Here is a 25,781-nt window from a genome sequence, read left to right on the forward strand (position 1 = left end):
CGACTTTTTATTCGAGGAGGTCGCATAATCATCAGAATAGTGCTTTCAAGGGTCAAAGTGGGCTCTTGTCCAACCAGAAAAGCTGGCATGATCTAACCCATTTTAATTCTCTGCACTACACACAATCAACCCTTATATTGTTTGAATTTGTATAGCTACCAGTGACTGAGAAATATTAGCTATTTAAATTAAAACACTGGAATACTGGTTCTTTGTTTTATTCTTGCATAATCTGTGTTGTTAAATAAAATGTATTGACTTTGTGTTAATGCTATTTGTTCATTAAAATTTTTGTATCAGTGCTTTTAAAGAATAGATATACGCTTTTCCTCAGCCTTTTTTGGTCATGACACTGGAACACATCATCATTAGTACTTACAAGCAGGGCTGGTCATAGGCGTTTGGGGACTTTGGAGAGCAGCCCAGATCTACAATGTGGCCTTTGTTCCCATTCTGCATCAGAACTCATGGGAGCTGCTCCCATTGCTCCAAAGATCAATGCAACCTTTCTTCTGGGTCTATAATGATCACCCCATCTCAAACACCATATTGTACAACTAGATAAGAATATGGTTAGGACATTGAAACAACAATCCAATGAAGGAAGTGTTTTGAGCTTTTTAGCTTAAAAAGTGGAGGGCAGGGATGGGGGAGAACGACATGTTCATTATATTATACAAAAAGAGAATTTAAGTCATCCAATTAAATTTTACCAATAGGCCCAGGAAAGACAAAAGTATTTCTCTATGAGTGTGTGTGTTTTTTAAAAAAATAAAACCAGCACCAAACCTCCTTCTAAATTACATACTTTTAAATTGATCCTGGTATTAGAAATTTTTATCCGCATAGGCATCACTTCTGCAACCATTTCATCTTCCAAAAAATGCTGAATGTTCATAAGTGAAGAAGTTAAGAAATCAGCACACAAGTCTTCAACATGACACTGTAGAAACCCATTTTTTTCCGACAGCAATGAGTGTATTACTGCACTAGGTCCGCTTTCCCATCTCAGTTTAATTTCAGGAGTTGACTTAGCTGAACCACTCACCGATTTAGGATCTGAACCTGTTATAAAACATTATAGAATCAGGACAACAATTTTACAGGATACTGAAAGCATCTGCATTCAGCCAGTCTTCAACAATGTCGTTAAGTGGCTGAAGTTATGGTCTGCTTTGACATAACACAAAATTATGTTAGAGCATCATGGCTAACTTTCCAGCTAACTCACAATAACCATCTTGAACAAAGCTTAATGAAAGCATGGAAACTATCTCCATAATCTAGAGAGAAGCACTACAAGACTAAGAGGGACTTCAGTTAAGGTACGTGATTTGTTTAATATACCCACACCAGGAATGCACAGCTCATGAACCCAAATCTACTGCTGGACAAGCAGGTGGCAGTTATGGCCAGGAATGACTTTTACCTGCTTTAACTGGCTAGTCAGCTGTGGCCTTTCCTGGGCACAAAAGATCTGGCCATTGTGGTGCATGCTCTGGTTACATCTAGATTAGGTTACTGCAATGCATGGGGCTGCCCTTGAAAATTGTTCAGAAACTTTAATTGGTATGAATGCTACAGCCAAGATGTTGATTGGAGTGAGTTCTAGGGACCATATTTCTCCAGCTATGGCCCATCTACACGGGTTCCCAATCTATTTCTAGGCACAATTGAAGGTGTTGGTGTTGACCTTCAAAGCCCTACATAGCCTGGAACCAGCATACTTGAAAGACTTTCTAATCCCCTAACAATGCTACCCAAACACTACAGTCATCTTCAAAGGCCCAGCTTCAAGTGCCCCTGCCTTCTGAGATTAGGTGGGTGGTAAGCCAGGAAAGGGTCTTCTGGGTTGTGACACCAAAATTCTCTCCCCAGGGAAGCTCTCCTGTCCCCTTCTGTTGCCATCTTCCGCCAGCAAAGGAAAACTTTTTTGTTTCATCGGGCATTCTCTCAGTGATTCCTCCTTCCTGCCCTGTGTTTTAATTGTTGTTTTTATATGTGCATTTTAGCTGGGTTTTTAATTATTTTCATGATGTGGTTGTTTTGATTTGGTTTTAATGGTTTTAAAAATATGTTTTTATTATGTATATTTTTAATCTGTTAGTTGCCTTGGCCCTGATTAGGGCAGAAAGGCGAGGTGTACATTTCGTAAATCAAAATCAATAAATAAACAAGCAAACAAACGTAACTACCTTTGTCCTCATAATACAAAAAACTAATCCCAATGGGTTGAGTATGTCACAGCTAGAAGCAAAGTAAGAAACAGGGAGAGACCAAGTATTCCCCAAGCTTCACCCAAGGGGCAGCTGCTAAACCCACCTGTGAAGGAACTGGGCTCTTGACACAAGGAGAATTATTTTTAAAAGGGAGTAGGAAACTGCTCTAAGATGTGTGGCCTCAGACCTTAGCAACACTCACACCACCATCGTGTGGTACAGGAGCAGAACATTCATGCCTAAAGTCTGTGCAAAACAGTTGCTCCTTCCCCGCCATGAAGTTCCCCGTCTGCCATGGACAACCCAATTCTTGAACATCCCCAGTAGGAGGACGTTTTTTCATCACAATCCCATCTCTGCCTCCAAGCTGTTGCTGCTGGGATCCTTCTCCTTGGCCAGGTCATTCCTTCTGTTCCTCATGGAAGCAACAGAGGATGAGGGCTGCCTAAGGCAATCCTGGAGTAAGGGAGTGGAGCAAAAGCCTCACGCAAGCTGAGGAAGGTCACCGAGGGATGGCCAGGAAGGATAAGGAGGGTTTGAGTGTGTATACTCAGTTAGCTATTTCTCACATTGCCACTCCATCAGGAGTCAATTCACTGTTCCGCTTTCTTTTGTTGCAAGTGTGCATTCTGGCCATTGGGACCCTTTTTGCCCTTCTCACCCCATGCTGCCTTTGGCACCCTCCTCCTCCTTGCTTCCACCTGCTGCCTTTCATAGCTGCAGGCAGAGCATTTTTTTTTTATCAGCCACCTTCCAGCCCACTTTAATCGAAATGCAGCAAGCCATGCATGCTTTATCAGAACTCTCAGGCTCTTGTGAGATCCTGGGAACCAGAGGGGTTACTTTGGCTACTGTCCTCGGTGTCTGTCCCTCTCATAAGCTGGCCTGAAAGTTGCCACCTGTCTTTCACGGTACTGCTTCACTGGTGCCCAATAACCAGACATTGCTCAGGTGGCCTCTGCTTGGAGCTGCAGCGAGTGAGGGACATGTATAGCCTGCTGAACTACTGGAACTAGCAGTGGATGTTCGTGGCCACAACCCCCTCCCACCTCCTTGGGTTGTATGTTGTGCACCCAATATATACAAAGTATGTGTGTGTGCACACACATATTACATACAAGTAAATCTTAACAATGCAAAGTTGTTTATTACACCAGGTGAAGCCTGATCAGAATCTCTTTACATGATTCCTACCTGTTCATATTTTCAGACACTAGAGGTGTCTCAAAATATGTACACATAGGAATTACAGTGAAATGGGAGTTTGATCAGGCTTCATATGCTGCAATAAACATCTCTGCATTGTAATAATTCAACACAGTTGCCTATTCTAACAATTTGTTAACAAAAAAAGCTATTGTTAACATCGTAATGGACATGTAACAGCGCTAGTGCCTTTTATATTAAGTTTGTTCTTACCTGCTGTTCGGTTGCAGAGATAATGCCGAACACTGATATTACCTAACTGGTTTGGAACAACACGATTCACCAGAAGGCACACTTCTGTGTCCTCACCTCTGATGTCAATTTCACCGTTCACACCAAATATTTTAAAAACAACGACAGACATCTACAAAGGCAAGTACAATTAGCAATTAACCTGGAAAAGTTCAGTTTCCAGTTCTTCAAATGGCTGTGTTATTATACAGAATCAAAACAATACTTTGAAATCAGAACAAAAGGAGTTTTCCCACCACAAACCAGGATTCTAAATTAGGGTTTAATTCAAGATTAGAACCCCCTCATTTGTATATCCCAGAGCCAAACTAGATGTGACTGGGTCCACAGGTTAGACCAGTAGATGCTGCAGTCATTTTAAAGAGAATGAAAAATTCTGCTAAGGCCTAATCCTGATCGGGCCCGCATCACAGCAGGCTGAGGTGCTCTTGTTCCTCCACACCCCTTTTCAAGTGCTGAAACAGCTGCGTGTGGGGGGTTTGCAGTCGTTTCACCACTTGAGAATGCCTCAGCCTACTGCAGGCCTCGTCAGGATCAGGCCCTCATGGCATTTTTAAATCTCTTTAAAATGGCAGTAGTGTCCCTGAGTCCAATCTATTGCAATATCCCAGCTTTTCCCACCGAAACAATTGCGCTTCCAATTCTACATCTCATATAAAAATGACCTTATTTGGCGACCATTACCATTTCTTCACTTGCATCATGAGCATTCTCTGAAGCTGTACTGAGGACATCTGGTGATGATCCTCCATAATTCTCAATCACTGTGCCTTCTTCGGGAGCATTTTCTGGGTTCATTGAGGACATAGCTTTGGTAGCCGTGTAATTAAAAAAAGGAGAGTAAATGAGTTCACATATGTTAAGTGTGTTCATGTTATTATGACTACTTCATAAAAAAATGTGAGAGAACATACAATATAAAGGTGAGAATTTTACTCAGGTTACCTTAATTAGCGTTAAACCAAATGTGTATACAGACTGGCTTCAAAAAATTTGAACCAGTTTGAGTAAAATGTTTGAACATCTACACATAACTCCTATATTCAACGAGAATGAATGTAGCATGCTGATGAGGTCAATCCACTTAGGCTTGATACGTTTACTGCAGCTCCCTCCATGGATGCTGCACAAAAGAGATGTCTTCCTTGCAAGTCCCACAACTTTCTGAATAGATGCATTAGAATGGGTCTTAATATGTTTTCATGCCTCTTAATTTTTTTAGTGAAAAATTCCCATTTATTCAAAACAACAGATTTGGTAAAGGTTTTTTGTTACTTTTTTGATCAGCTTATAACATTTAATTGTCCAGGACTGGGGGAGGAGCTTATATCTTGACTCAACAACATATGAAGCATCTGAGCCTTTGTTAGCCCTCTACAACACAAAGTCACCCAGTTGCAAGTGTCAGCATATTACAGGGGCAGAAACATATTTTGCAGTTCTTACATAGGTCATGCACTTATACCACATGCAGCCAATTTATCTATTTATTATTTAAAACATTTATTAGCTGCCCTTCTACCTTGCAGAACTCAAGGCAGCTTACAATGTAAATAAAACAATTATAAAAAATACATTAAAAAGCCACATTTTAGAATCTCAATTAGGACTGCCAGTAAATAAAAACTAGTTAGTCAAATGCAATCCTAAATAAAACTGCGCCTTTGCCACCTCTGAGGCCTGAACTAGATTATACACTTTTACACGAGTCAGGCCAAGGTTCTCCCAATCCAACTTACCTTTCCTGCAGCCAGAGGGCAGCTTCAGGGAATTTCTTCCCCTGAAGCACTACTGGGCCTGATTTGGATCAAGACTGTGGAGTGGAGAGAGGCTTTAGCCACCCCACACACACACACACACTCACGCCCCCCCCCCGAAATAGCTCTGGGAGGCATTATTTGCCCCATCGTGGAGTTGTAGGGACAAACGTCCCTGCAGCCGCCACATGGCTGCAGCGAAGGCGAGTTGGATCAGGAGAAGCCCGACCCGACTCATTTAAAAACATGCCACCCAGTTCAGGCCTGAGAGTGTCATCTTTTTTGATAACCGCTCCTTCTAGGTTGTGAGATACCCTGAAAAAGGATGAAGTTGTCTATCATGGTGTTATGCAAGCCTTAAGTATGCAGTTCAGTCCTTTACAATTGCCATGCTTTTGTTTATTATGTTTATTATATCCTGTTTCTCCTCAAAAGCAGAAAACAAGCAGTCTTTAGTTAGATAATTTGTGAGGACAGCTCACAAGACATTAAAAGGGAGGGAAATGGGCATACACTAACACCTGCATACCGTAAAATGATATAATTTAAAGGCATTTTTGTCTCCTGCTGGAAAGCTATCAAAAAGAGCTGATTTTAAAATTTTACTTGATTTTTAATCTATAATTTATTTTCAAATAATTTTTTTATAATTAACATCGACAGTTTTGTAATTCAACATAAAGCCAAAAACCACCCTCAGTAATACACAAAAGCCCCATTTACATAATAAGGACTTGAACACAATTACTGACAGGATTTAGCCATAATTAACAATTTAACCACAAGGAATACTCTGAAGATATAGTCTGCTTCACTGGCATTAGATATGCTGGCAATGATGCCAAGCAGAAATTCATCAGTCAACCCAACAAATTAACGGGCTCAGCCCTACAACGTAGTTTTTCTGATAAACCCCAAAAGATCTAAAATTACACCCTCTGAGTTCTCAAAAAAAGGCTCTTTAAAAAAAAATCTAAAATACCATTAACATTCAGCACTGAAAAAAAATGTTTAGAAATCTTAAGAACTTTTAAAAACTGTTCATGATAAATAAAGTTACTTACCTTTCTCCAAAAAGCTGTGGCTATCACTTCCATCACTCTCCAAATACTGTTCCTCCAGCAACATGCTATCCATAGAAATGGTGTCCAAAGAGGCTTGTGATGGACTTTTCTTCATGTTCTTATAAGAAACAGAGAATGCAGGAAGATTGGACTGGCAGCGTTCCTTAGGCTTTCCACTTTTTAATATAAAGATATTAGGAAACCATTATTTAAGGTGAAAAGGGTTTACAAAAGAAAATCAAAATCCTTCAAAACAATTTTTTTTTAAAAAGTTGGTGAAATCCCAAATAATTTTTGGAATGTTAAAAGTTACAAGAGATAAGCCCCAAGGGGTAATTTATTCATGCTGTCTTGCATACTCTGTATGAAGCTCTTCAAGCAGTTAGAGGGTACAGACTTAGGGCATCACTGGGCCACATGTCTACTTTTTAGCAAGTTTATTTTCCAAAAGCTGCCAATGGGCAAGGGAGGATGGTAGGTTCTCCAGGTGCACCAAGCATGTACATAGTTTGCAAGTTTCCTATGCAACTTTTCTAGGAAGCCTGCTCAATGGGCAAAGCCAGCACCACATTGGAAATATTTTATTGCCACACGAGGTGTGAGCATTGAGAGAATAAGCTGGCTTCTCCCCACTGCCACCATGGCATGTAGCAATGTGCTTCAGAAGTCCTTCATCCAACATGGATAGTTTCATGCCTATACCTCTCATTTCCCCTAGCACAGTGGTCGGCAAACTCACCAGTCAACAGAGCCAAACATCAACAGCACAACGATTGAGATTTCCCTTGAGAGCCACCTAGGCTCCGCCCCCTTTTCCCTCAACGCGAGACTATAAAGATCCCTTCCCCCGCACCTCTTCCTATTTTTGCCACCGTCCCGCCAACCGTTTCCCGGTGGGAGCTGGGACTGGAGCCACGCCGACCCCTCTGCCTCCCCGGCGCTTCCCTCCGCCATCGCGCTCCCCCCTCTGCCTGCCAGCTGATGGGTGGGCTGTTCGGCCTCTCCCCGGGGACCCGGCTGGCAGGCCAGCCTGGGGGCCGTCGTGGCCACTGCAGCGCCCCATCGGCCGGGCGTGGTCTGCCTGGACCGGTTCTCCTGCTCGCCAGCTGACAAGCGGGCTGGTAGGCAGTTGTGGGGACCTCGAGCCCGCCCCCCCGGGCGCTGGGAGGCGGCTCTAGCTGGCTGCCGCTTGTTGCCTCTCCAGGCTTCTCTCCGGGCGAGTGGGGGTCCGAGGGCTCTTCCCCCCTCCCCTGTGGGTTGGCGCTGGGACCGGGGTTGGGCTTGACGGCCCGGGGGGCGGGCGGGCGGGCAGGCAGTGACCGCGCACGCGCGGTAGAGCAGAGCCCTGGGCGGGAGAGGCGTCTCGGAGGAGGGAGGGGCGGCCGCCCGCCAGCTGTCGCAGCAACAGGAGAAGCGCTGGCAGGAACCGCAGCCGGCCGGGCCCTGGGGGAGTCTAAGCAGCAGGCACGGCGCCCAGGGGCAGAGCCACACCCAAGGAGCCAAAGAGCCGCATGCAACTCGCGAGCCGCAGTTTGCCAACCACTGCCCTAGCAGAAGCTGCCATTTGCTTTGAAATGCTGTAACTGGTACAGAAGAATGATGCAACATGCCACTTTACCCATTAGAAACCACCACCACACAGAAGCCAATTCCAACTTCCCCCATATGATGAGGGGAAACCTGGAGACCTGTCCGAAGTCTCAAAATGCAGTGAGGAAGAAGTGCTTAACTAATTGGGAGGAGTCTGTCTTAGTGTTAATTGCTAAAGCAATGAATTAATTTTCAATACTATCATTTTTATACCTTAATGAAGGCTGAAATGGAAGTGTTTTAATTGTGGCAGGTTTTTCTTTGTTGTTTTCATGTTCTTCAGACGGCCAGGTAATATCCACATCTAACTGTGAAGCTTTAAGAAGTGAGCTCCCTGCTCCACTTTCCTTATTTGTACAAATACTTTTGTCATCCTCCTTGTCTACCAATTCCTCAATTGAATCTTCTCTGCAACTTAAAATATTAACCAAATCCTTGGAATATGCATTACTCTTCTCACTTAGTGACTCACAAATTTCTTCTGAATCACTTCGACTGAAAAGTCCACTACTATTTTCTTCATTTATTTTCCCCAAAAGTTTTTCTGAGGCATCGTCTGAAAAACAACTTCCTCTTCGCAAATCCATCTCTCTGTCTGTTTTGAAAACAGGGTCTGTCAGAATGGCTTTGCTAAGGTCAGAATTCATAGATCTACAGTCTGATATAACATTCAAATCCAAACTGCCCATCTGAGCAGCATGAGCAACAGCTAGTTTATTTTCGGATGCAGAAGTTTCTTCATTTTCCAAAGGTGAGAGGTCTGATGCCGCTGGACTTCCCTCCTCTAGGACTGGAGACTTGCAGGTGCTTCCCTCCATCACTGGATGGAGTAATAGAGCTATGTCTGCACTCTTCAGCAAGATCCCAATGCAGACATCTGCCTGTTTTGCAGGGTTCCCTGTCACGGCTTGTACATCTTTCCGCAGGTTTTCCAGAAGTAATACAAGAGATTCTTGGAGATACAGTAAGAAAGTGTACTGATAATGATTGATTTGCAAGCTGACATGTTTTTGGACCTGAACTAGAACATGTATATCTGCATCAGCTGAAAAACATGCAGACTTGGATCCCGCAGTGCTGTCAGCAGTGTACAGATCTTCAGTTCCATTAAACAAAGGTTCTATCTCAGTGCTATAATATTCCTTTAAAAGTTTTTTGCGCTGCAGTCGACTTGCTAGCTCACTTGAGTCACTTTTTGGAATGTTAAGAGGTTTCTGATTATAGAAAGAAGGCTCTTTGTATGACTGTTCCAATCTTGAAGGCTGGCAAACCCAGAGTGAAAGTGGGAAGGAGTCTATAAAGCTTACTGGCCGTTCTTTCCCACTTTTCATTCCTTCATAGTCTATCCAAAACTGTGAAAAATGTACTGCCCAGACATCAGAAGCAGCAGATGTTCTAAGTGCACATTTATTCAGTTTGGGAGCAATAAAACCTTTATAGACATCATGCACCTTAGTATCTTGTTCATGAGCATGTCGCTGGAAGATGGGATGCAGAAGATTGAAACAGTCAGGGGATTTGGGGAAGTCTGTGAAACTTTTACTGAAAAATTCATAGTCTTTGAAGTTTTGGAACACTGCTTCCAAATCAGAGTGTCTGCAGTTTGGCGAGTGCCTAGTATTTGTAGCAATCATTTCAGAGCTCTGAATGGAAATTGCATGTGGATCATCTTTATGGTTTTGTTTCCTTTCAGAAGGAATTATGAACTGCAAGAAAAAGAACAGTCACAAATCAGATATGACAAAAAGGACACAACTTAACACAAACAGTACTGGTGTGTGTGAGAGACAATGTACAAGTAGCCTGCCCTAAGCAACACTTATTTTGTGGATAATGCACACTATGAAGGCTCACAGTTTCCCAAAGTATGAGTTACAACCCCACCAGGATTGCCAAAATGAAGGAACTGACTCATAAATTCCCAACAAACTTTTGGAAAGTCCTGGCTACTTCAGGCTAGAGCAGAAGTGACACCAGGGGGAGGGGAAGGTGAAGGTAGACCTTGAAGAACTAGAGTAAAGCAATGTGGGAGTGGGTTGTGGGCCAAAGGTATGTAGGAGCCAGCCTACTAAGACTGGGGGCATAGTTATGTGAAATCTGAGAATCACTGTCTTAATGAAGGAGATTAAATAGAGAATGATGACATGGCTAATCATATTTCTGCAGAATCACCTCCAGAGAATAGAACTAACTAGGCTTAGGTTATCTCAAGTTTTACATTATAATGCTAACCAAAACTTTTAAGAAAATGTGTATATATGTGATACTGTGGTGATCGTTTTTTTGAACTAGCCTACAGACCATCCCCTTTACTCATTCACTCCTCAATCTCCAGCCTGTTCCTTTGTTGTGGTCCTGACTAATATAGATTGTAAGTATTATGGGCAGACACTATGTCATTTTTGTATAGAACAAGGATGTGCAACACTTCCATATTCTAGTACATTTTTGTACTACATAAAATAGCAGTAGCATTATGAGAAAGACAAAACCAGTTTAATATATCTTACTAACACCAACCAAACTGACACAAAACATTGGACAAGCACCTTTTACGCTCACCACGGCTCTCCATTAGGCTGGATGTTACAAAAAATCATGGCCTGAGAAATCTGCCTCCTACCCTTCTTTCTTTTTAAATTTTGTAACATTCGGACTAACAGGAGAGTTCTGGTGACCATGAAAGTTGCTTATGTGATATTTTTATCAATTTGGCTGGGCCCTAATGAAAAGTATTATATGGATTTTGTTCCTATTTTTGGATTTTGCATGGATTGACATGGTCGAACAACTTTTTTTTAATTACCGTATTTTTCGCTCCATAGGACGCACCGCTCCATAAGACACACCTAGTTTTTAGAGGAGGAAAACAAGAAAAAATCTTGTTTTCCTCCTCTAAAAACTTGTCTTATGGAGCGAATGCCGGCTGTGCGCGTCGGGAGGGGGTGAGCCGGCGTTCCCCGCCCCGACGGTCAGCTGGGAGGAGGGCAGGGCCGCACAGAGCCGGCTGGGTGCGCTGGAACAACGCGAGCCGGCTTTCCCTGCCCCAACAGCCAGCTGGGAGGCGGGCGGGCGGGGCGCACAGAGCCGGCTGGGCGCACTGGAACGGGGTGCACAGAGCCGGCTCGCGTCATTCCAGAGCGCCCAGCCGGCTCTGTGCGCACATTCGCTCCATAAGACGCACAGACATTTCCCCTCACTTTTGAGGAGGAAAAAAGTGCGTCTTATGGAGCGAAAAATATGGTAAGAGAAGCCTGTCATTTCTGGAAATGTGAATATATAAGAAAATAAGAGCATAAACCTGCTGAATCAGAGCAAGGTTTCCTCTAGTTCAGCATTCTATTTCCAGCTGTAGCTGGATGCTTCCAGAAAGCCCACATGAAAACAGTAGCCCTCCCCTGCTGATTCCCCTCAGTAGCCAGTATTCAAAGTCATATGGCCCCTGAACTGGGATGTTCCGTTTAGCTATCACAGCAAATAGTCATTGATAGACCTATCTTCCATTAATTTGTCTTGCAGTCTCTTAAAGTCATCTAAGCTAGTAGCCAGTATCACACCTTGAGGTAGTAACTTCTGTAAGTTTTTAAAAAATATTTTTCTCTGTGCACACTGAATTAGTTTCTAAGTCTAGCATTATGATGCAGGCAGGAAACTTTCTCGCTCTCCTTTATCCCTTTCATGCATCATTTCATAAAACCTTCCTCATGGGTAAAGTTCTCCAACCCCTTCATCATGTTGGTGTATTTTCTGTTCCCCTTCCTGATCTATATCTTTTAAGAGATGAGGCAACCAGAACGGTACACAGTAACCCACATGCAGTCCCACCATAGATTCATACAAAGGGATTTAAAAAACTGGCATTTTGATTTTCACTTTCTTTTCTAACAATGCCTAATATGGAATTTCAGCAGCACTGAACATGGAATCAGTGAGCTAAGATCCTTTTGGAGATCATTGCAGTTATCTTGGGTTTTCAGTTTCTCTGTTTGGAGGGGAGCAGAAAGAATTATTGACATCACATATCTTCTGCAAGTCAGAAGTTACCCACCCATTTGCAAAACATTTAATTTACATAAATGTAGCAAAAGACCCCTGGACAATTATTCTTGTAATCATTTTTCAAACTGTACCTTTATCATTAACCCATCAACTCGAACATCAACATGCTCCTCTGACTTTGAATTGTCATTTAACTTATACATGGCCATGAATTGATTGAGACTCTGTTTCAGGTCTAGCACAAACTGGTTTAACCAAAGAACACTCCTCTCATCCAGAGTGAACTGCAGAGCATTCAGCTGAATATAAAGGTTTGAGCTTGGAACTAAGAAAAATAAAAACACAGTAAAAAAAATTACAAAATAACACCATTCTAACATCTGGTTGATGATATTAAGAAAACCCAAATCAAACAGAATGTTGTCATTCTGACTGTGTACAGAGGATTATTTCTGAGGCACAATGGAAAGATATTATGGAACTAGTTCTGATAGATTGATAACTGTAAATATTTAAGAGGGGAGATGGTTGCTTCACCATAAGATGAAAACATCTAGTTTTTTCTAACTATTTATATCATAATTCTTAATTAAAGTTATTTCTCCTACATGCAAACTCAACAGAGTTTTAAAACTGACTAGACTGACTTAGAAACTTATGTTTTAGTCAATTTCACTTTCAGGGGAATCTGAAAAGAAATGTTTTTTGATGGTGAGGGAGGTTAATATTGCTTTCCCCCCTTCTTTCTATAAGATTATGGCTTGGATCCACAGAGCTTTTCTGTGAGGGTTCAGATTTCTATCAGCAGAGCATGCCTTTCCTTTCTTCTCCTTCCTGCTGCAGCCCAAAATGCCCCCCCCCAACACTATTCCTGGGAATCATCCTCCAGAAGCAGCATTTGAGGCAGGGGGAGATGGTGATGAAAAAAGTCATGTTTCAGAGGATCCAAGCCAATATAATACATATATGGCTATGTGGATAAGCATATACCTTCTCCTATATACAAAAGGTAATTGAAATATTCCCAAACTGTTCCAGGCACTTTGGGGAGGGAGGGAAAATGCTACTTGTTATGGTCACTGTCGAACAAGTGCCTGCATACAACTACAGCACTATAGGAGCTTGCAAAAGTAGCTTTGACCCGTGACAGTGGGAACCTACATGGGGCCATGATAGCTGTACAGTTCCAACCTCCACTGATGCTCCTCTGATACTGTAGAGACTAGGTATGCATCATGACTAGTATCCAATTTTACTAATAGCCATTAATAGCCCTTTCCTCCATGAACATGTCCACTCCCTTCTTAAAGCCTTCCAAGTAGGCAGCCACCACCACATCCTGGGGCAGGGAGTTCCACAATTTAACTATTAACAATTGTTATCATGTTAAAGATTTCATAAATAAATAAAACCTGCAGAAACACTCTAAAAATATAGGACACCCCCGCCCCCCGCCCCAAAAAGAACATACTTACTGGGAAAGTCTTTTCCATCTGGATAGTAGTATTCAGTGAATTCAATATGAATGGCTGGCATTTCTGGCGGGAGGTATAGAGACTTTTTATTGCAAGAAATAAGAGTTTTAGGAGAACGGCGATATTGATCTGCAGTGGAGACCTGAAAAATCAGGATGCAGCTTTAAGTAATGCTTGTCTGGAAACACTGAGTAAATGATAGTTCTCAATTAGTGCTTGCCATAGAACACTTCAAAAATATTTTAAAAATATGTTACATATTTCATTTACATATCTTAACTCTTCCACTGTTTCGGATTCACACAGTAAGCAGTTCAGTAAAAAAGTCAAATTCAAAATAGACTAAATTTTGAAGGCAGAATTTTTTTTCCAGTTAAGCAGTTATCACAGCGGGGTAAATTTCAACCCGTCACATTTGTTTGGTCGAAATGGCTTTGGGGTGCATGTAACATAATGGGTACAAATCCCATGAGGTTTTTTAAATAGAACATACTGATCCAGGGAAGCATTTTTAAGTATCCTGACAACTTGATGACCCTCCCTGATAACCTGAAAGACATTTTCCACATCACATAGCTCAGGATATGAAGCATAGGAATCATTTGTTGTAGATGTTTTCTTCTAAAAATTTACTAGTTTTCTAAAAGGTTCAAACATAGCTTATGTTGTTTCAAATGGAAAATAAAAATTCTAATTTTATACTGGAACTGAATTTGTGTGACTTATTTAATATGCACAAGAGAAGGGTAAAACTAGAAGAAATATGTACCAGGAAACACAATGACTTGTCACACACACAAAATTGTAGGATATTTTAAATCCAAGATTAACTGGATTTTGGCTTGGGGTAAAAATACACCTGACAATCAATACAAGCTGTAAAAGTTTTTTTCAGAGCATGGTGTCTGTCTATTTTGTTCCAATTTCGCTCAAGCCTGACTAGAAAAATTATTCAATTATAGCTTTAATAATTCACATTTTTATGACTTAAAAAAATCTTAAGTATATATCAAAACAGTATTATGCCTTAAACCAGTAAATTATGAATATTTTTTAAAGTGCTGTTGCACAAGTCCCACTAGCTCTCCCTGCTTGAAGTCAAGGGTTGGCCATGAAAAATCAACCCTGCATAGAAATACATGCTAAGTCATCATCACATGTACATCAAGACATATCAGCAGCAATTTGTGCTGGAATATACCTGATAAATATTAACATCTGCAAGCCTAACCACAACAGGGCTGGACATCAGTTTAGCCTTGGATTGCTGAGAGGTCACAGGGGGTGGCTTAGTGTTGCCTTGAGGTACCTGTTCCTTGCCTAGAGAAAACAGAAGGCATAAAAACCACTTGCTGGATGCAGTTGTTCTAAAACTGCTATCTATCTCCACTACTGTACTACAAGAACATTTTCACAAGGAAGTCTAAAAGAAAAGACTGATAATTAAAACCAATAATGTCAAAATTAAAACGCATTACTTTACTAAATACGACAATTACTGTAATGTGGTGGTGCACACTTGCCAGAATTATGCAAGCTTTGGACTATCATACTTTTTCTCCACTAGCTCCAAGCATCACTAAAACTATTTTCATACAAGTGGTTATAACTGAAATTAAGTTTTAATAGAAAGATGCCAAAGGTAAGACAAACAGCCAGATATTCCTAATGTCACCACAGCTGTGTTTGTATCCAATTGTGATCCACTGAAACTAAGAGAATATATTATAAAGTGTGATTAAGATGGGGTGAAGCAACCTTTCTTCTCATCACACAAATTAACAAAACATACAAAGAAATACCTGCTTGGGTATGCTGTGGGGACCCATGAGGTGGGGATTTAACAGGAGTATCTACATTATGATCCTTCACAGCCTGCTTCAGCAATTCAACATTGCTTTTGAACTCCTGTAATAATTCTTCTGCCCATCCGCTTCTGGCTTTGGTAGCCTCACTATAATGCATCCAATGACTGCAACTGTCACCTATAAATATTACATATAAATTACTTGCCTATAAACATGAAGCATTTTTACAATATACTACTTATTTAAAACCATGTAAAAACAAGACATTGTCATTCTGGAAATTCTTAGCCTGCCCTCAATTCCATACCCTGTGAAAACTAAGAAACTGAACTATGAATAAGGAAGTTCCCTGTGTCACTTAATTTCTTTATAGAGGTAAAACTATTTGTTTATGTTGAGGCTGCTGTAATGATTACTGAAATAGAATGGTCAAGTGTTTGGACTGCTCTAAAGGGTCATATAAATGCAAGTATATTAAAACCTATTCAAGCAAGTTTCAACACGCAGATGCTAAGATATCTAATTCCCACCTGTGCCACAGATACCTAAATCCATGGATAGGAAAGCACACTGACCCCAACAGATGTTTCTGCAGATTTAAGGGACCCCCTCGGTCTGTAGAAAAATCTGATTTTTAAAAAATGGGGGCTTAAATCCTCAGTTTTTTAAAAAGCATTGCCTGTGCATGCACAGACAACACTCTTTATTCTTAAAATGGCAGTGGCTGCGGTCGCCTCAGAGAGCCTGGCCTGGCAGGTTCGGTCAGCGGCCCAGGACATCGGAAGAGGCTCCCTGGTTGCACTGCGGCCACCTTGTAATACTATATTGTGCACAAGATATTGAACCTGCAGCATCTTCATTCCATTTTCTAGTTTCAGAAACCTGCAAGATGATGAGTACACAAGCAGGGGACCCATGAGAACTTATAGGGGAGGGGACACCACATTCCCCCCCTTTGTTTCTTCTTCCCTCCCCTTCTTTCATTGAGACAGTCTCTCTCTCTCTCCCTTCTTTCAATCAGTCTCTCTTCATCCCATCACCTGTTCACTCAGCAGAGGCAGAAGGCAGAAGCTCCCACAGTGGATGCTGCTTTCCCGCCCTCACCTGCCCAGCTCCAGAGATGGGCAGGTGATGCTGGCTCCTGGTCCTCCTCCCTCACCAACAGTGCCACTGCCCTGGCAGTAGAAGGGAGGGAAGCAGTGATTCACATGCCCCCATCCACCTGATTGTCTGGTTCAAATGGCAGGGGAGTGGCAGCAGCTCCTACTCTTCCCTCACCAGCCTGCAGCACAGGGAACTTAGCACAAGGGGGAGTCGCCCCCGCTTGCTGGCCTGGAGCAGAGAGGCAACAGTGCCGGAGTGGCACCTTTGTTGTGTTAAGGCAGGCAGGCTTGGTTGGCTCATCCTTCCCTGCCTGCTAATGGTAAGTTTACATTGTCTGCACAAGCAGATTTTTCTGCAAATCTTGGAGGGGCAGGTCCCCACAAGTTAGTTAAAAAAAAAAATCTCCCTTCTCTCTCTAGAGCCCCAATCCACAGATAGGGCTATGTTGAGAATTATACATATTGAAAAGAACATTAACCTCATTCAAATAAACTGCAGTCACATTGTTCAAACCTTTTGTACATGCTAGACTATTAAAAGACTACAACTCAGAGTATACTGTTACCTGCTTTGTGGAAAGGGTAGTAGTCTACTGTCAATTGGCTAAAGGACAGTTGCATAGCTCCTCCTGAAATACGCCTGTTGGCATCTGTGAAACAAATTATCTGCTAAATTACACCACCTGATGTATAAGTCAGAATAGATATAAAAATAAGTATCAATATTAACAAAAATCTCCACCAACATAACTCTATGGCAATGTCTACAGTACTACAGCGAGAAAGCAAATAAAGTTCATTTACCCTTTTCTTTAACATGAATGTCATCACATATATGCAGATCCAAATGGGAAATTACTAGATGGTAAGAAGTTTCCTTAACATCAAAATTACTGAACAGTTTCACAATTGAATCATTATGATCAACAGCTGCTGAGGAGTGCTGTGTTTTCACCTGCTGAGAACTGGGCACAGTAGTGGAACTCTGGAAACAAACATATAACTTTATACAGACTTGATCTTCAGGATAAAGAATTTAAACATCTGAAAGTGAAAAGAAGTCCAATACATATGTTACACTTATGTATTAGAGAAAGCTGCCTTCATCAAAGTTTATTATATTAGTTGCTGCTCAAAACAATGATAAAATATTGGCAGTGCTGAAAAAGTAGCTTTCTTCGATATACTTTAATTGTCTGCATACCAATCTCTCCAACCAAAAAAAGGGGGGGCATGCAATGACTGGTGACAGCTTTATTGTCATGTACAGCCTGTGCATTTTGCTATTAAAGCTTCATCAGGGGGATTAGAGCTCTTTTTGCTGAACCCTTCTACAGCAATTGAGTTCTATACCAGTCTCTCAAACATATGCTGGTAAAAACGTATAAGGACAGCCTTGTTTGTGTCTCTAAGCACATGGAACAAAACTTCTGTGTGAACAATCCCTTAAATGTTCATCACATTTTTCTGAGAATCCTTCTTCCACAGCAGGGCTAATAAGACAAGTATGTGGGTGTGCATGAAATATCAGATGCAAAATCACCTTAAAATTGGTCCATTTTAAAATATCAGTGTTTTAACGTCTTCTAGGACAATACTACACACACATAAATGACTGTTTTGCCCACTGCTAACAATAGTTCTTAATACAACTCCTAGCTAAATCTTTGAAACTTAAAAGCCTTTATATGGCTGTGGCCTTGAACAGAGTTACCTCTATTCTCCTTCAAAAAATTTAAAATCCGTAAGACAATTCTGTCCCAGCTTGACATGACAGGATACTCATTTGTCCAACATTTGGTTATCTTGACCTACATATGGTTCCTTTTATGTTGTAGAACAAAAAAGGGTGTGATGCCCATTACTGTTGTCAGCATGGAATTAAATATACTAACAGTACAATCCTAAGGAGAGTTATTCTACTCTAAGGCAACTCATTTCAACAGGCTTAAACTGAAATAACTCTGCACAGGATTGCACTGTAAGTGTTGTTTTTGGATGCAGTCCAATAAAGAGTTAGACACATCTAAAGACCTATTAAAATCAGTGGGACTAAAATTCACTTATTTAAGTCTGACTGAATCAATGAGATGCAAGTTTGCATCTTTTACTGAACTGCATCATTGGCATCCACTAAATGTTAAAACACATTGACTGAATAGCTTACCGGTGTGGATTCAGTAGCAAGGCTTTTTCTCTGTTCAGCTGATTTTTCTATTGCTTCACTAAGGGATTTTGCATACTGTACCATAGCTTTCAACTGGGAATCAGTTAAAACCCATAGCAAGTCATCCAGTATTAGAATCAGTTTGGATGCCACCACATTGCAATCCTTTAACTGTGGAGATGAAAGTAGATTTTTGAAAGTTAATAATTTGTGGTTTTGATATTAAGCCAAGAATTGGATTACATGTTGAAACAGAACATTAAGCAATGTTTAATGCCAGTAAACTGGAATCTTCATTCTCAATAACTGGTGTGACTTTGTGCCTCCTGCTGGCCATGGCTGAGAGAGACTTTGAATGAACAGTAAGATGAGAATAAAGCTAAGTTTGAATTTGCATCTTATGCTATATAAACACTGTCTTGAGAAACAAACCTAAAAAATTAAATATTTCATTTAAAGGCAAAATCTCTTTTTATTACAGACACATCCTGCTTTTCCATAGGCATCCTTAAGGCAACTGACAAAGAATCAAATAAATACAAAAAGTGAGGGGTAATCATCCTTACCATGTAAAGTCATAATCTGAAAGAAAATTGAGGGCTAGCCACCTCATTCAGCTGGTAGCATCTAATGTTAGATGGCCCATACTAGGGGAGACAAATGAAGGACTGGCCTTACCCACAGGTGAGGCTTTGGTAGGTGACGCTCCCTATACCAACAGAAAATGGCTTCAAGTACAGAAGATGTCTTTCTTTAATTTATCAGTTATCAACAGGTCAAATGAACATACCTGCACATAGCGGGCTACACATCTGGCCTTACTAGTGATGGTCCCATTAGTGACATCATGATGACTTTCAGAGGTGCTGGGCCTTTAAGGCCCAGCACATCTGTGAGGGCAAGTCTCTCCCCTTCTCATCAGCTCTGAATTGGACAGGAGGGGGAAAGGACTCAATTTTTCTCTCACATTCCAAGCCTCAGAGAGGCTTAACAGGAAGTCAGAAATTCCCTTGCCTTTTCCAGGACCTGGAAGAAGGATTTCACAAGAGTTTGTTAAAAATCCAGAACCCCCTTCCCATAGAACAGTCGTAGCCTCAAATTTTATCTATCCAGTACACAACAAACTGATCTGGTGGTAAACATGTTGTGTAAGACTTCTGCTATGGCAGAACCTGCTATGGCAACAGCCTTCCATTATTACAAACAGTATACACTGCTTCAAAGCAGTATTCAACATTACCCTTCTTTTAAGTGTGATCCTAATTTTGGACTGGTTAGTAATCAGGCGAACTGGAGCACTCATGATTTCATGCTGAGAACTTTGGATGGCATCTGCTTCTATTCTGATCATCTGCCAGTTGATCTCTTTAAATGTCAACACCTGCAAAAACAAACACAAATTAGGAAGCAATAGGAAGGTATACATGAAGTTACTAATGTAATAGACTCGTTCTACAATTCCTTAAGAAGTGTTATTAAGCAGCTATGCAGATTCTGTCACAACTCATTAATATGTACCATATTTCACAGAAGTTTGAAAAATTTTTATAGTATAAGAATAGATAGCTATTATTTTATAGTGCCCAAGAGTTTACAAAATATACTTAAAACCTCTGAAGAATGCAACACATTAAATAGAAAAAATAATAAAAAATAGGAGTGCCATGAAGAACAGAGCTGTAAAAACAGTCTAAAAGCTAGTGATAGTAATTTGAATAGTAAAAGGAGCTTACTAGACCAGAAGATCAAAATACAATTTGCTCATAATCTAAAACTAAAAAGACATTTTCTTTTTAATATACTGAATTGTCAAAAGTTAGAACGGTTCCTCAGTGGAACAGGCTTCCTCGGGAGGTGGTAAGCTCTCCTTCCCTGGAGGTTTTTAAGAAGAGGTTAGATGGCCATCTGTCAGCAATGCTGACTTTGTGACCTTAGGCAGATGAGAGGGAGGGCATCTTGGCCATCTTCTGGTTACTAGGGGTGTGGAGGGGGGGAGGTAGTTGTGAATTTCCTGCATTGTGAAGGGGGTTGTACTTGATGGCCCTGGTGGTCCCTTCCAACTCTATGATTCTAAAAGATTTCTCTATGTGGTTTATAACACATAAAATGCAGTACAACAATAAAAATCCCAAAGACAGACAAGCAGCAGCGTTTAAAAAAAACGTACCTATTAAATTGGTTCTCAAAAAATTTGAACCAGATCAACAAGAAGATTGGCAGTATCCATGGCTAAAAAAGCCCTGTATCAAGTATTGCACAGCTCATTCATTGTAAATGAAGGCCCTGGAGCAAAGCTTTTCCAAATCTTAAAGGACAGGGAGGCACATGTGGGTAAAGTCACTTCCCAAGAACTTCTGGGCACAGCCCATTTGTAGATATAAAGATAATTAGAGGCCTACAACCAATACTTGGGGTGCTAAATTCCAGCACACCAATACTTGGGGTGCTAAATTCCAGCACACACAACTTTCCTCCCAGCTCCTTTTCAACAGACTGGGGAACAATTTCTCCCCCTTTTTTTTGACTGCCTTCTCTTCTGGATGCAAGCTTTGTTACCTCCTCCCTTATTCTGTATATATTATATCCATGATTTGCAAAATGTACACGGCTTCAACTACAGCTGCTAAGATCACGTCTACCAAGAAAAGTGTCTCAAATGAAGATGTAAACGTATAAAACTCTTAAACATATCTTCCCTTATAGTTGCTACCTTCAGAAACAGATCGATAGTTAGCAGCAGGGCTCTCATATTTTGCTGTGCATGTTCCTTGAACCCAGCAGGTCTTCTGAACTTGGTCTGTAGGCTCATTTACATGTTACCCAAAGGGACATAACTTCATATTCACTGATACAAATAGAGTCCTCTGTCCATGTAATTCCTTTATTTAGCATGCTTTGTAAGTGAAGCGGCTTGCACACGGCAAAGCATGTGAAATAGAGAATAGTGTAGCCTGAAATCTTTGCACAGACCTTAAGTGACAAGTGAGCAACCACTAAGGGCAGAGTCATACGTTATAAAAGCATGTTCTGCAGATTCATTCCTCCCAAGTGTGCACGACTGAGATTTGCATCAGGACTGCAATATTCAGGGCCTGAAGACCGAGGCCTTATACCTTCTCCCTGTATACCATTTTCCCAACCTACAACTCCAGGAAAATGCCATTTGAAAGCACGGGGCTTCATCATCAGATAGAGTGCCGGGTCTATTGTAGCTCATAGTCACTTGTTGGATATATGTTTGTAGGATGGAGTGTTTATTATAGATCTTTGTACCATTGTTATTTTTATATCAGTGTCCTTTCTATGCCAATAAAGGTGTCTGAATCTGAAAATGTCATTTGCTCCACTGAGGAAACTTACATGTACTGGTGGTTCCACATAAGTTTCCCCAACAGGGCATGCAGCAGTTCCCCAGGGTTATTTCGCATTGGGCAAATGGCATGAGGAAGAAAGGCTTAACTACTCTTTCTCCATGCTCTGTGGTCTCAAAACAAATTGGACTTGTGCATACCCGGGAGGCATGAAACTCCAAAACACATCTTTGTATTGTGTGATTCACCCAAAATCAGCAACAATCGTACCACCTGGAAGGATATGCAAATAGGGACTCAATATGTAACAACACCACTGTTAAAATAATTTAAATCATAATGTTAAGATCAAGGTAAAATTAACCTGACATTTATTAATGGCATCAGTTAGACAATGCTATACTTTTGAAATCAGCTTGTTATAAATGTAAGGTGGCTTTACCTCTCCACGCTGAGACTCTTGTATGCGAGTAAATCTTAAGTCACCGTGTTCCCAGTTTGCATTTACGCTATATATTCTCAGCTGAGAAAGCTCAAATGAAGCATTGAAAGCTTTTGCTCCAATTCGGATTACAATGGAGTTTACAGAAACCGATATTCCTTCTACCACTTTTTCAGCAAAACCATATTCACTGGAGAAATAAAATGCAGGCATTTCCATCAGAATTGTAGTATACTTTTATGAAGGAACTATTAATTTTCATAAACACAGTATGTGTAATTCAAAGGAAACTGATGTAAAGCAATGAGCTGAGTGTAGTTCCTTGTAGAATTGGAAACCAACAAATGGGACCATCCCACAGAAACCAGAGCTAGAATCTAGGCAAGCCAAGGGTCAAATTCCCTGCTCGTGCAATTCAGTAGTAAATTGGGAACTCAGAGAAACTACCTTTGGAAAAGTAGGTGAGAACAGAGCCTTGTTTACTTACGTGAGGGCTCCTTCTGTTCTGGGATCGAAGGCATCTTGCAACTGTGGGTTTTACCATCACGTGCCCAGGGAAGCAGGACTAAAAGCTTCACTTCCTGTCTTCCTGGGCGGGATCTCCACCCATATCCAGTTTTCGGACTCGCCGAGCTAAAGGAGACAGGTAAGTGCAAAAGATAGCAACAACGCTACCCGGGATTATTAGAGTGTGAGAAGGAAATGAGAGAAAACATATCCACATGAGCACTTAAGGATACACACGCTCTTGTTGAGAGCAAGTTGACGGGCGAAGGAGACGGTATGGTCCCCTACAGGGTGCCCCATGAAAAACCTGAAACTGATTTCATTAAATTACTACTATGTCTTGGAAGTGAGCTCTGGGTGGGCAAGATGCCTTCGATCCCAGAACAGAAGGAGCCCTCACATAAGTAAACAAGGCTCCGTTCTCATTCTGGGCTCTCCAGGCATCTTGCAACTGTGGGATCTCCAAGAGCTACCCTGTTTGGGCGGGCTGAGGAGCTTCCAAGATGTGTTGCAGAACTCTCCTGCCGAAGGCTGCGTCGGCGGAGGCCATGGTGTTAATCTTATAGTGCCTGGTGAAGGAGGACACAGACGTCCAGGTGGCTGCCTTACAAATCTCCTCCACAGAGGCTTGTCTATCGAAGGCTGCCGAGGCGGCAACGCTCCACACTGAATGAGCCATGATCCCTTCTGGGACCGGGACCTTACTGGCTTGGCACGCCGTAGCGATGCACTGTCTTATGGCGTAGCCTATAGCAGTCCTAGACATCTTAAGACCCTTGCTGGGGTTGGTTAAAGAGACGAACAGAGAGTCTGACCTTCTCAGGTGAAAAGTACGCTTAATGTAGACCCTGAGTGTTCTCCGCAAATCAAAGTTGTGCCACTCCTTTTCCTTTGGATGGCTAGGGTTGGGGCAGAAAGACGGCAGGTGGATTTCTTGCTCCCGGTGAAACACCGAATTAACTTTTGGAACGAATGTAGGGTCCGGTCGCAGGACAACCTTGTTCCTGTGAAAAACAGACAAGCCCTTCCTAACTGACAATGCTCCTAATTCCGAGACCCTCCTGGCCGAGGTAACTCCCATTAAGAAGATTGCTTTCTTTCTTAGCATCTTTAGCGGGATCTCCCTGATGGATTTAAAGGGAGGTCTAGTGAGTGCAGCCAGCACCACATTGAGACGCCATGTAGGAAAGCGGTGTATGGCTGGAGGGCTGGTCTGGATCACTCCCTTCAGGAAGGTCTGAATGTGTGGGTGTCTGGAGAGTGCAATGCCGTTAATGGAAGGAATGACTGAAGATAGAGCTGCTATCTGTCTGCGTAGGGTAGCTGCTTTCAGTCCCTGTTCCACCCAGTCTTGCAAGAATTCCAGGACCTCGGGGACTCTAGGAAATAGAGGATCGACATCTTTTCTTCTGCACCACAGAATGAAGGCCTTCCATGACAGGCCGTATATTCTCCTAGTGGATGGCTTTCTAGCCTCAATCATGGTATTGACAATCGCTGTGCTGTAACCCTGTTCTAGGAGCCTGTTCCGCTCAACTTCCAGGCGGTCAAGCGCAGCCATTGAGGGTCTGGATGACGCAGGGGTATCGGGGGCAGCTCCCAGGGCTGCTGTATCGCCAGCTCCATGAAACTGGGAAACCATGGCCTTCTTGTCCAGAATGGGGCAACCAGGATGTCTGTTGCCTCCTCCTTCCTGATCTTTTTGAGTACCTTCGGGAGAATGGGAAGAGGTGGAAAGGCGAAGAGGAGCTCTGATGGCCATGGAGACACCAGGGCATCCATTTTCTCTGCTTGTGGATGGAAGTACCTCATGAAGAAGCGAGGGAGGAGATGATTCTCGCCCGAAGCAAACAGGTCTACTGTCAGCTGTCCGAATCTCTCTGAGATTTGGAGAAAGATGGATCTGTTGAGGGTCCATTCCCCTTCGTCGAATGTCTGGCAAATCAGCCAGTCGGCTTGGAGATTTAGGGCTCCTCTGACGTGTTCCGCTGAGATGGACCGGAGGTTCTGTTCTGCCCAGGTGAATATGAGGACTGCTTCCTTGTGAAGTCTTGACGACCTGGAGCCCCCTTGCTTGTTTATGTGAGCCTTGGCTGACACATTGTCTGTTCTCACAAGGACGTGACGATGGCGAAGCATGTCTTGAAACTGGATCAGGGCTAGGCGAATGGCTCTGAGCTCAAGGAGGTTTATGTGAAGACCTTTTTCTGACCTTGACCACGTTCCTTGGGCTATGTGAGATAGGCATGTCGCTCCCCATCCTTCCATGCTGGCGTCCGTGTGGATCTGAATCTGATCCTCCATCAGGAAGGCCAATCCCTTGCTGAGATTCCTTGGGTTGTGTCACCACAGTAGGCTGGACCGGAAGCTCTGGTCCAGCAGTAGGCTTTTGTTTAACTTCATGGTGATCAGCTGCTGGTGAGGCTGTATAAGACTCTGCAGTGGTCTCGAGTGGAACCTGGCCCAGGGAACACAACTCAGGCAAGACACCATTAGTCCCATCAACTTGGTCAGAAACATTACTTTTCCCGATTTTGCCCTTAGCAGTGTTAGGACAATGGATCTGATTTTTTGTATCTTGTCTGGAGGCAGGGAGACTAAATTCCTGCTGGTGTCCAAAATGACCCCTAGATGGCGTAGGCGCTGAGTGGGTGTCAAATGGCTTTTCTCGAGATTTATCAGGAAGCCATGCTCTGACAGAGTCTGCACTACCTTGTGTGTGTGGGCCTCTGCTTCCGGCACCGACCTGGAACAGATCAGCAAATCGTCCAAGTGGGGAAAAACTCTTATCCCCTCCAGCCTGAGGGTCTTGGTGAACACTCGAGGGGCGGAGCCCAATCCAAAGAGGAGGGCCCTGAATTGGTAATGTTTTTCCACTTAG

The 25,781-nt window shown here is 42.2% G+C and overlaps 1 protein-coding gene across 2 annotated transcripts in view; it reads right to left on the reverse strand.

The window, feature by feature from the left end:
• Nucleotides 1-25,781, reverse strand: part of BLTP3B (bridge-like lipid transfer protein family member 3B) — a 55,007-nt gene that overhangs the window by 4,940 nt on the left and 24,286 nt on the right. The window contains exons 5-18 of one of the 2 annotated variants that reach the window (XM_056846882.1): nt 22,394-22,583; nt 19,881-20,021; nt 18,641-18,811; nt 17,278-17,458; nt 17,040-17,123; nt 15,365-15,547; nt 14,764-14,882; nt 13,563-13,704; nt 12,219-12,412; nt 8,302-9,794; nt 6,499-6,674; nt 4,362-4,465; nt 3,639-3,789; nt 809-1,065 (exon numbers count right to left, since the gene is read on the reverse strand). In XM_056846882.1, coding sequence (XP_056702860.1) covers nt 809-1,065; nt 3,639-3,789; nt 4,362-4,465; nt 6,499-6,674; nt 8,302-9,794; nt 12,219-12,412; nt 13,563-13,704; nt 14,764-14,882; nt 15,365-15,547; nt 17,040-17,123; nt 17,278-17,458; nt 18,641-18,811; nt 19,881-20,021; nt 22,394-22,583 — 3,586 coding nt within the window. Of the gene's footprint in view, nt 1-808; nt 1,066-3,638; nt 3,790-4,361; nt 4,487-6,498; nt 6,675-8,301; nt 9,795-12,218; nt 12,413-13,562; nt 13,705-14,763; nt 14,883-15,364; nt 15,548-17,039; nt 17,124-17,277; nt 17,459-18,640; nt 18,812-19,880; nt 20,022-22,393; nt 22,584-25,781 lie in introns of both variants that reach the window. The other variant, XM_056846881.1, reaches the window with a different exon arrangement.

This window comes from Euleptes europaea, chromosome 3, assembly GCF_029931775.1.
Source record: "Euleptes europaea isolate rEulEur1 chromosome 3, rEulEur1.hap1, whole genome shotgun sequence".
In the NCBI taxonomy this organism is placed as follows: Eukaryota; Metazoa; Chordata; class Lepidosauria; order Squamata; family Sphaerodactylidae; genus Euleptes; species Euleptes europaea.